The sequence below is a fragment of the Chrysochloris asiatica genome, unplaced genomic scaffold (assembly GCF_000296735.1).
Source record: "Chrysochloris asiatica unplaced genomic scaffold, ChrAsi1.0 scaffold00182, whole genome shotgun sequence".
Lineage (NCBI taxonomy): Eukaryota > Metazoa > Chordata > Mammalia > Afrosoricida > Chrysochloridae > Chrysochloris > Chrysochloris asiatica.
The window spans coordinates 468,638-481,051 of NW_006408700.1; the positions used below are offsets into that span (position 1 = coordinate 468,638).

At 37.0% G+C, this 12,414-nt stretch overlaps 1 protein-coding gene across 1 annotated transcript in view; it reads right to left on the minus strand.

Annotated features, from left to right (window-relative positions):
* Positions 1 to 12,414, minus strand: part of SHPRH (SNF2 histone linker PHD RING helicase, E3 ubiquitin protein ligase) — a 95,676-nt gene that overhangs the window by 23,511 nt on the left and 59,751 nt on the right. The window contains exons 19-23 of the mRNA XM_006872050.1: positions 12,195 to 12,257; positions 11,036 to 11,261; positions 6,306 to 6,449; positions 4,957 to 5,058; positions 2,623 to 2,694 (exon numbers count right to left, since the gene is read on the minus strand). Of these exons, the coding sequence (XP_006872112.1) occupies positions 2,623 to 2,694; positions 4,957 to 5,058; positions 6,306 to 6,449; positions 11,036 to 11,261; positions 12,195 to 12,257 (607 nt within the window). The remainder of the gene's footprint in view (positions 1 to 2,622; positions 2,695 to 4,956; positions 5,059 to 6,305; positions 6,450 to 11,035; positions 11,262 to 12,194; positions 12,258 to 12,414) is intronic.

Sequence of the window (12,414 nt, forward strand, 5' to 3'; positions counted from 1 at the left end):
CTACCTCACTTTCTTGAAAGATTTCAATTTTTATTCCATCAATTCCTGGTGCCTTGTTCTTTGCCAATTCTATCAATGCACCTTGGACTTCCTCCTTCAATACTTGGCTCTTGATCATATGCTACCTTTTGAAACAGTTGAACATTAACCACTTCCTTTTGGTACAGTGACTCTGTGTATTCCTTCCATCTTCTCTTGATGTTTCCTGCATCATTCAATAATTTGCCCAGGGAAACATTCAATAACGAAAGTTGAGGGTTGAATTTTTTCTTCAGTTACCCCAGCTTGAGAAATGCTGAGTCCGTTCTTCCTTTTTGGGTTAATGATTCCAGAATCATTGCACATTTTGTTATAATAGTTGTCTTTATCTTCTCAAGCTGACCTTTGAAATTTTCTGATAAGCTCTTGTACCTTCTCATTTCTTCCATTTGCTTTAGCATCTCTACGCTGTAGAGCAAGTTTTAGTGTCTCTTCTGACATCCATTTTGACCTTTTCCTTCTTCCTTGTCTTCTCGATGACTTTTTGCTTTCTTCTCGTATGATGTTCTTGATGTCATCCCACAACTCTTCTGGTCTTCGATCTTTAGTGTTTAATATATCAAATCTGTTCTTCAGATGATCTCTAAATTCAGATGGGATAGATTCAAGGTCATATTTTGGCTCTCATGGTCTTGTTTTCATTTTCTTCAGCTTCAGTTTGAATTTGTCTATGAGTAATTGATGGTCTGTTTCACAGTCTGCCCCTGGCCTTGTTTTGACTGATGATATGGACCTTTTCCATCACCTCTTTCCACAGATATCGTCAATTTGATTTCTATGTATTCCATCTGGTGAGGTCCATGTGTATAGTCATCTCTTACGCTGTCTAAAGAAGCTAAAGATTTGAAATGAACAAATCATCGGTTTTACAGAATTCTATCATGCGTTCTCCAGCATCATTTCTATCACCAAGGCCGTATTTTCCAACTACTGATCCTTCCCCTTTGCTCCCAACCTTTGTATTCCTATCACTGGCAATGATCAAGACATCTTGACTGCATGTTTGATCGATTTCAGATTGAAGAAGCTGGTAGAATTCTTCTATTTCATCTTCACTGGCTTTAGTGGTTGGTGCAGGCTTTTCTCCTACAGGCTTCCCTGCAATTGCATCATCATGGTCAACTCTACTTTGAGGAGGTAGCTCTTCACAGTTGTATTTTGAGTGCCTTCCAACTTAAGAGACTCATTTTCTGGCTCTATGTCTTACAGTGTTTCTCTGCTATTTATAAGGTTTTCAGTGACTAAAGATTCGGAAATAGTTGTCACTCTTTCTTTCTAGTCTGTCTTCATCTGGAAGCGTATCTGAAACCTTTCCACCATGGGTGACCCTGCCATGGTATTTAAAATACCGGTGGCATAGCTTTCAGAATCACAGCAACTCACAAGCCCCCACAGTATGGCAAACTGACAGATGAGCGGAGGTTAGTAAGGATTACAATCTAATAAACCCTCTGGGGTGGTTCTAGTCTGTCACAAAGGGTCTCTGTAAGTGGACATCAGCTTGATGAACCCTAACAACCAACTGTATTGATTATACCAGTCAGTAGGATAAACAAGAATCTTACAGAGAAGAACTAATGGGATGCCATAGTGTTTAGACATTTGTATACTAGCATCCATTAAGAAATATATTTGTCTGTAACGAATGTTCTAATAATCACATTTAAATTTCTTCAAGGGAGACGTAAATTTGTCCTTTAACTGATAAAAACTTGTCATTATGAGATGTTAAGAATGCTACTACACCGTTGTCATCCATCTGTGTTGTGCTATACTGTCATGCTGTTGTTGCTAGTTGCCAGTGAGTCAGTCCAACTTATAGTGACCCTATGCACAGCAGAACAAAACATGGTCCTAAACTGCGCCATCCTTACAATCGTTAAATTTGAGTCCACTGCAGCTGCCACTGTACCAATGCATCTCAGTAGCCAAGGGTGGGGGGTATCCCCTTCTTTTTCGCTGACCCTCCACTTGACCAAGCATGATGTCCTTCTCCAGGCACTTGTCCCTCCTGATATGTGTCCAAAGTATGAGAGACGAAGTCTCGCCATCCCATCCAGGCTTTTAAGAAGCATTCTGGCTGTATTTCTTCCAACATAGAAGCATTTGCTTTTCTGGCAGTCTATGGTACTTTTAATATTCTTCTCAAACACCATAACTCAAATGCATTGATTCTTCTCCAGTCTTCCTTATTCATTGTCCAACTGTGACATGCATATAATGAAGCTACTGAAACTACGATGGCTTGGGTCAGGTATACCTCAGTCCTCACACTAACAGCTTCAGTCTTGATGTCATCTTTGCTGTTGTTATTTCCACACCATACAACTATCAGATAACTATGTTAAAGACACTAACAAGGTTATTCTAGAAATATATTTTCATGTGTTATTTATAAAAACACCTGCTCATATGTAATGGCATGGAATATGTCATGCAACCTCTGGTCCCAACTTTAAAGAGATAATACTTGTCTTTCACATAAACTGTCATAATAAAGACAGTGAAAAAGAGAGAGCATGCAGAAGCCTTTGAAAACTGAAGTGTTTTTATCATTGCACGTGACGTATATTACAATTTTACCTGTTTTCCCAGCTTCCGTGCACAGATTGGACAAGGTTCTGGATTAATACCTCCTGATGTTTTGTCTTGAGACTATCCAAAAAAAGAACAAATTATGTCAGTTACATTTTAATATTTTAAACCTTACATATGCTGGTAATTGCAATTTAGTAGCAATTTAAGGAGTCCTGGTATGGCATGGTAGGATAAGTACTGGAATGCTAACCTAATGGCTGCTGGTTCAAATCTATCAGTCACACCTTGGAAACCCTATACAGGGTCGCTAAGATTCCGAACCAGCTTGACAGCACAAAACAACAAATAATGCACACACGTCTACTAGCTGTTAATATTACCCTGTGATTTATAAATAACGTGTGTCACTGTGGTTTAATGCACTGGACTGCAAGGTCGGTGGTTTCAGCTTCCCAGCTGCTCCTTGGAAACCCTACCCATGGTGGCTAGGAGTCTGAACTGACTTAACCATACTTAACAACAGTAACAAAAACTGGATACAATTTTTATGAGTTTATTAAAGTTGTGTTGTTGCTGTTGTTGAGTGCTGTCAAGTTGGTTCCGCCTCATAGCAACTCTGAAGATGGTTTCTGAGACTGTAAATCTTTACGGGAGCAGAAAGCCTCATCTACTTCCCATGGAGCAGCTGCTTGGTTGGAAATGCTGACTTTTGTGGTTTACAATCCAAAGCTTACCAATCCAGCACACCCTAAAGTTGTATTGTTTGTATAATTATTTGTTATTCTTGTAAGTGCTGTGGAGTTGGTTCCTACTCATAGCAGCCCTGTATAGGGTTTCTTAGAAGCGGCTGGTGAGCTTGAACTGCTGAACTTGTGGTTCAAACCAGCCTAGCAGTCCAGCGCATTAACCTACAGCGCAGCACCAGGACTGCATTTATAATTATAGAAGGCAAAATTAAAAAATATATATATATGATGTTACTTAGCTAAAGTCTCCGTTTTCATTTTCAGTCTGGATTTTGCTAAGTATTATTTTTAAAAATATGATTTGGAATTTTGAAGTAGAGATTTTTATCATTGTGGAGAAACCTTTACCTGTTCTGCATGTCCAATTGGTTTATACATTACATGAGAACACAGGCATACAAAAAGGGAACATTTATTGACATAATGTAAGCTCTTATTTACATCGACTTCTCTTTCCTTTTCTAATCTCATTAAGGCATTCCACTGATCACAAAATAAACAGTTGAATATTCATTAAAAGAAAAATAACCTACATTAATTCATAAATCCTCAAGATTGACCTATGACAGAGGACTGTTATTATTCTAATTTTATAGATGGGACAAAGAGTTAAATAACTTGAAAAACCATATATCTTTTTAATAGTGAAGCTGTGAGCTAAACTTGGGCTGTCTAGTCCCAGGTCCATCTCCTTAACCAGTATGTCATTTCCCCCATAATGAATGGACAACTCTTCATTTTGTGATTAGTGGAATTTGATCATTTACTCAAACACACTTTGACCACTTTTCAGGACTAAGTATCATGTACTGCTTTACTTCATTTGCCCTATCAAAAAAACTACTGCCCCATTTTGTTCTGATAAGGTGTTTTGCCAACTGGAAAACTATGAATTCTTTCAGTAACAAGGAATTATATTCATTAAAGATCCTTCAAATTCATCAATGCCTAATACTTTGCTCATAGTACAAATTCAGAGGATGCGCTGTAATTTACATTATATACTTTAAATTATTACCATGTGCTCTGATTACGTAGTTTTCAAAAAATAAAATGATGAGTGATGGAATTATGGTGGCAGTGTAGAATAAGCACTGCCACCATAATTCCATCACTCATCATTTTATTTTTTGAAAACTATACAATATATTTTATAGGTTCGTGGTTCAAACCCACCAGTCACACCTTGAGAGAAAGATGAGGCTTTCTACTCATGTAAAGATTTGCAGTCTCCAAATACAGGGCACTGTGGTTGGAACTGACTCAATGGCAGTAGGTTTGGCCTGGGTTTTAGATGCATGAATGAGTGTGTATATGTGAAAGAACACAATTTTTACCATGTATATTGTAAAACTTCCATTCATTATTCCAGACTTTGAACTACATTCTGCTGATACTATTCTTTAGTGTATACAGCATATATCACCTGTGTAACATTTTCTATAACGTTCTTTTGTGATCTACGGAGCTAATGTAGACATCTAAGATAGGGTAGCATAACCAAATAAAACATTAATTTAAAAAGTACCCTTAACTATGGGACAAATAGATGAAATGGAAGGAGTCCATTTATGATAATACAGTAAGTTTCTGATAATACAGTATGTTACAAAATAAATAAATAAATAAATACCTTCTCCAAGTTATTTAGGTAAAGAAGCTGCCCAAGTTTTTTCTGAAGTTGTGATGTAGCAACGGCTTTATCATTTACCAGTTTTATACGATTTTGTTCTACCTGAAAAACAAACAGAAAAGTTCTTGTTCCTTCTCAAACTGTATTAAACAAACATCGTTCTTCCTCATCAATGTACATATATCCCATTTCGCAAATTTGAATTTTCACATATTGTTGTTGTTGTTGTTGTTAGGTGCCATCAAGTTGGTACCCACTGATAGTGACCTTATGCACAGCAGAACGAAACACTGCCCGATCCTGGGGCAACCTCACTACTGTTGCCACACTTGAGTCCATCAATGCTGCCACTTTCACATATTAGTGGATTTTATATCTGAAAATTCAAATTTGTTCAAAGGAGACTATAAAATATGTAACAAAAGGACTGTATGCATTAAGGAAGACAAAATCAATGTAGAGTTCCTCTAAACGGGAAGCTTCCTTGTATATTTAAAGTCTGATAAAGAGTCAACTCAACCAAATTTTATCTGTGTACCACTTTTCAAGAATATATCTAGGGAACGGAAAAAAAAAAAAAAAAGTTTTCTGCTTTGGCCAGTAAATGTTGAACAAATCCAAGAAAGATTCTTCTGCTTACTTACCACCTGCCATTAGAATATAGTAGATCCAATAGGAGTATTCAAATAAGAGGGATTTGTTCTCACAGAAAAACTTACAAAGACTTCACACTTTAAAAGTTAGTGAACTAATATATAAAGATTATTTCTAAGTTTTTCTAGGTTAGAGTTTTCACCTTTGTACAAAGAAAGCGATTTACAACATTAAACATGAAGACATATTAAACATTTAGAAAAACATGAGCAAAATAGTATTTTTAATATGGGATCTAAATGTTTGGTGGCTATTTCTTAATGCTGAAATATAAGAAGACGTTGTTAATATTTGTTCATCACTAGCAAAGGAAACAGCACACAATGAGAGTTGGTGAAGATTTTTCGTGTTCTGACTGAGCTGAGGTAAACAGACCCCAGATCTCAACACTGACCAAGGACACCTGCAGGTTTAGGAAAAGAGTACTCAAAAATAAATAAATGTCCAACGTGGAGAGAAAGCAACCAAATACACCAAAACAATAAATGCCAAAAGCATATACACAGTTTGAAGTTGCTCACAGATAACCATTTTTGACATAAAAAACAACAATTTCATATGCTCAAACTAAGAGCAAAGATTAAATCCTTACTTACAACAAGACGCATTGCCCTGACTCATCTACCTCTTCTATAGGTCTTGGGTTTTGTATATCTATTTACTGTACCCTTTTCTGTTATTAACTTGAGAGCTACCTCATGTGGTTCAATGATATGAAGAACAGGCGGACTGGGCTTCGGCTCCTTAGGGTGGCGCACTCTTAGTCGTTCCGTAGCCATTGCAAGTTCATCAACGGCAGATACACGATTCCTCAGAGTCATCCAATATTCATGAAGTAACTGGATGAACAGAAAAGACACGGACAGTGGTAAAGAAGATAATTAAGAATGGTTACAACTACTACGATGAGTCATAAAAAAAAAAAAAATCTTCAGTGAGGTCTCAAGACATGCTTTTACTTTAAGGTTGAAGGCACAGGCAATTCTTCGGCCATTTTTAGTATGAGATAGTATGTCTGGGTAATCTCCATAGGATACCGTAGAGCACTGCCTCTTCAGAGTCTTAGATTCACTGCAGTTATACTATATGTACATATGGTTAAAAATTCAGTTATGTGTTTTCTCAGACTTACAAGATTCAAGTCATACAGCAATCAGTGTATTTTGTGGACACACTTTCTTCACTAACATTATATTTCTAAGGTATATCCCTGTGGACATGTTTAACAATAGCTCATTCAGTTGCATTATTGTGAAAGGGTTTAGTCTGCAAAGTTATAACGGAGAAATGCACGAAAATCTGAAGAACTGCACAATACCATTCCTCTGAGACAGAGCATGTGACCAACTGTAGAAAAAAGGAAGAGACACATGTAAATACACAGGGTCGCAATGAGTCAGAAATGACTAGATGGCACATAGCAACCATAACTGGACATTGTATACTGTACTCTCTTCTCCCATGCTTTGATATAACTATGTTAATGCGTTTGCCTTTAGAATTATATTAGGAAAATGTTACAATTTTTCAGTGAGTCCTATTTTACATCTAACTTAACAAACACAAGAACTGGTATTATAGACACTCTATCTTGTGAGTTGCTGTGATTCTGGAGCTATGCGACAGGTATTTTAAATACTAGCAGGGAAACACATGGTGGACAGGTTTCAGATGAGCTTCCAGATAAACACAGACTACGTAGAAGGACTGACGAACTACTTCCAAATATTTAGTCACTGAAAATATTATGAGTAGCAGAGAAACACTCTCAGATACAGTGCTAGAAAACAAGCCCCTCAGGTTGGAAGGCACTCAAAATGCGACTGGGGAAGAACTGCGTCCTTAAAGTAGAGTTGACCGTGATGACGCGAATGGAGTAAAGCCTGTGGGAGTAAAGCCCTCGGGACCTTCATTTGTTGATGGGGCACAAGCCATAATGAAGAGAAACAGCCGTAAACATCCATTAATAATCAGAACACGGAATGTACGAAGTATGGATCTAGGAAAACAGGAAATTGTCAAAAATTAAATGGAACGCAAAAACACTGGTATCTTAGGCATTAGTGAGCAGAAATGGACTGATACTGGCCATTCTGAATCTGACAACAACATGGTTTACTATGTTGGGAATGACAAATTGAAAAGGAATGGTGTTGCATTCATCCAGATCAGTAATGAAGTACAATGCTGTCTGTGAAAGGATAATACCCATGTGTCTACAGAGAAGATCAGTTAATAACACTATTATTCAAATTTAGGCACCAACCACTAAAGTCAGTGAGGATGAAACAGAAGAACCCTACCAACTTCTTCAATGTGAAATCGATCAAACATGCAATCAAGATGTACTGATCATTACTGGTGATTGGAATACAAAAGTTGGAAACAAAGAAGAATCAGTAGTTGGAAAATATGGCTTTGATGATAGAATTGATGCTGGAGAACGTATGACAGAATTCTGCAAACTCATGGACTTGTTCATTTCAAATACCTTATTTAGACAGCATAAGAGATGATTCATACACATGGACCTCACCAGATGGAACACATAGAAATCAAACTGAATACTACATTTACGGAAACAGATGGTGGAAAAGCTCCCTATCGTCAGCCAAAACAAGGCCAGGGAAGACTGTGGAACAAACCATCAATTGCTCATAATGCAAATTCAGACTGAAGCTGAAGAAAATGAAACAAGCCCACGAGAGCCAAAATACGACCTTGAATATATCCCACTTGAATTTAGAGATCATCTAAAAAACAGGTTTGATACATTAAACACTAAAGACCGAAGACCAGAAGAGTTGTGGGATGACATCAAGGACAACATACAGAAAGAAAATAAAAAGCCATTAAGAAAACAAGAAAAAAGGAAAAGGTCAAAATGGATGCCAGAAGAGACTCTGAAACTTTCTCTCCAGCATAGAGATGCTAAAGCAAATGGAAGAAATGACGAGGTACAAGAGCTGAACAGAAAATTTCAGGTTAGCTCAGACAAAGTCAAATATTGTAACAAAATGTGCAAAGATCTGGAGTCAGAAAACCAAAAAGGAAGAACACGCTAAGCATTTCTTAAGCTGGTGGAACTGAAGAAAAAATTCAAGCCTTGACTTTTATTATTGAAGGATTCTCTGGGCAAATTATTGAATAATGCAGAAAGTATTCAAAGATAATGGAAGGTAAACACACAGAATCACTGTACCAAAAGGATATCATTGATGTCCAACCGTTTCAAGGGGTAGTATTTGATTAAGAGCCAATGAAACTGAAGAAAGAAGTCCAAGGTGCATTGAAGGAATTGGCAAAGAACAAGACACCAGGAATTGATGGAATAAAAATGGAAATTTTTCAATAAAGTGAGGCGGCACAAGAGGCACTCACTCATCTATGCCAAGAAATTTGGAAGACAACTATCTGGCCAACTGGCTGGAAGAGATCCGTGTTTTTGCCCATTTCAAAGAAAGGTGACTCAAAAGAATACGAAAATCATACGACAATATCTTTGATATCCCATGTGAGTAGTTTCACTAAAGGTAATACAGAAATGGCTGCAAGCATACATTGACAGAGAACTTCCAGAGGTTTAAGCTGGACTCAGAGAAGACTGTGGAAGGAGGGATATCATTGCTGATGTCCGATGGATCTTGGCTGAGCAGAGAAAACCAGGAAGATGTTTAGCTGTGCTTTATTAACTATGCAATGGCTTTAGATTGTGTGGATAATGACAAGCTATGGATAACACTGTGAAGTATGAGTATTTTGGAACACTTAATTGTGCTCATTAGGAATCTGTACCTAGACCAAGAAGCAGTTGTTCGAACAAAACATGAGAACACCGAATAGTTTAAAATTAGGAAAGGTGTGCAACAGGGTAGTTTTCTTTCACTATACTTATTCAACCTGTGTGCTGAGCAAATCATCCAAGAAGCTGGGTTACATGAAGAAAAATGTGGCATCAGGATTGGAGGAAGACTCATTAACAACCTGTGATATGCAGATGATACAACCTTGCTTGCTGAAAGTGAAGAGGGCTTAACATACTTATTAATGAAGATCAAAGAGCACAGCCTTCGGTATGGGTTGCATCTCAATGTAATGAAAACAAAAATCCTCACCACTGGACCAATAAATAACATTCTTATCAATGGAGAAAGATGCAAGTTGTCATGGACTTCATTCTTCTTGGATCAACCATCAACATTAATGGAAGCAACACTCAAGAAATCCAATGACGTACTGCATTAGGAAAATCTGCTGCACAAGAGCTTTTTAAAGTTTTGAAGAGCAAAGATGTCAGCTTGAAGACTAAGATGCGCCTGACCCAAGCTATGGTATTTTCAATAACCTCATATGCAGGCAAAAGCTGGACAGTGAATAAGACAGACCATAGAAGAAATGATACTTTTGAATTATAGTGTTGGGAGGAGAATATTGAAAGTGCCATGGGCTGCCAAAAGAACCAATAGATCTGTGTTGGAAGAAGTGAAGCTCAAGTGCTCCTTGGAGACCAAGACGGCCAAATTTTGTCTTTCATAGTTCGGACAAAGTGTCAGGAGGGACCAGTCACCGGAGAAGGATATCATGTTTGGTAAGGTGGAGGGTCAGCAAAAAAGATGGATTGGCAAAGTGGCTGCATCAATGGGCTCAAGTGTGGCAACAATTGGGAGGTTGGCCCAGGACCAGGCAGTATTTCGTTCTGTTGTGCATAAGGTCACATGAGTTGGTACCAACTTGATGGCACGTAACAACAACAACTTCTTGTCTTTCTGGATAAAAAGTAAGAACTTCAGAGTTTTTGAGATACCAATTGGAATTATAATATTATAAATAGAAAATTAATATTCATTTCATTCCCTTTACTTCTATTTCACCTGCAAAATTCTTCTATATTTGGTAACAAAACTAAATAGAAAGAATAATTCAAAATCAATTAATTCTGGAGTCTCAGCTCAAGAAAAGAGTTTATACACAGTGGAATTATCGAAGTATCAATATGAAGGACAAGTTTGTACGAATTGCAATGATTTCCACATTTTCAGATTAAGAAGTATTTACTATGCTTTCCAGTCTTCAAGGTAGTTTGTTCTGTTATTGAGAGAGAAGCAAAAAAAAAAAAAATCCTATTTTCTATTTCACAGATAGCAGTGTTAAGAATAATTTAGGAAGAGACAAGAACACTTTCACAGCTAAATAAAAGGTTTCATTTAGGTTCATCTTGACAATGACATTCTTTTAATAATTTAATAAACATATTATTTATTTGTTCGTATAATTTATTACAATAATTACATATTAGGGAAAGAGACATTCTGATAATACATCAGGAGTCTAAAGTAAATTTTTAAAATGAAGGAAAAAAAGGTATCAGGTTAAGTAATGTCAAAGACGAGAATGTGCAATTCTAGAAGGTTTTTAGACACTTTACCTTATATTCCTTCTTCCATGCTTCAAAGAGATCCATTAAAGTACTTCCTTCATCAATGAATTCAACATCGAATCGATGTGATTTTGCAAACGACAGTATTGCTTTCATAGAACGCTCTGTCTCACTTGTTGCCCACAGACCCCGGCTAGTTGTAGGCACTCGATCATCTACGAGTCCTTCTTCATCTTCTATCATCTCCTCAAATATTGCAGTCTGGCCTTTGACTCTGAAGACATACCAGAACAAAACAACAGGACCAACAGTCAGTGCATACACAGCAGGCACTGAAAGTGAGTGGTACGGACAGATCACTAACAACCCTTCAATGTCACGTCCAGTAGGTCATAGCTGCAAGTCTCCGGTAAAACAAGTGACTCAGAACACGCTGGTGGCTTCAAAAATTTGTCTAGTGTTTTTGGTACAACATGGCATAACACAAAAATGGTTATAAATTCTGGCTACAATCTCACTCTGAGAATTAAAAAGAAAACACAAAACACCAAAAAAACCCCCACAAAACCACAAAGCACCTACCACCACCAAGTCATGCAAATAAACAAATCTACAGATACAGTGTCAGTAATCCCTTCCTTTTGAGGGAATCAGAATGTAACTTTTCCTTCATTTCCAAATTTCTAAAATAGAGATAAGTAAGTGAATATTGTGACTAGATGTACTTTTTAAGCAGTTTAATCCACAATGTGAAGATGAAGACCTCAAATCTGCGCTGAAGAAAGGGTATAATAATGAGCTAACAGTTTATAGGACACTGATCATGAACCTATGCTAAACAACCATATGTGTTTTCTTATTCAATATTCATAAAAACTCAATAAAGTAAGCAAGCGTTGTTTATGATCTTCATTTCATGAACAAGGAAACTGATGCTTAGGAAACTAACCTGCTTACAATACGACTATTCCAAATTATTCCTTCTCAGTCAGTTAGAAGTTACTACAGGGTGTGAACCTTTAGGAGGTATCTTTACATGGTGAAACTGAGCATGTTAAATTTGACAATCTCAAAGGTTTACTAATATGGTTTAACAAAAGAAAAGATGCAAAAAGTCACTGTATGAAAAATGTATTATTACCATCAAAATCCCAAATCTCATAAAAACTTTTCCTGATATGAAATAAGAACCAAATACAAAACTTACGTTTGGGAAAATAGCTTCGATTCATACTCTGTGAACAATTCATCAGCTTTACAAAAGACACAGCTGGAAAAGAAGATTATCACAGAAAAATTCAGAAGTATAACCAGCAATCAAATCATTTTTATCACAGTCTTAGTAGTTAACTCTTGACTTTTTCTTTACGAACACATAGACCATTTCAGGGAGAATTTCAGCAAGTGGTCCTTGACAGTTCTCTCTT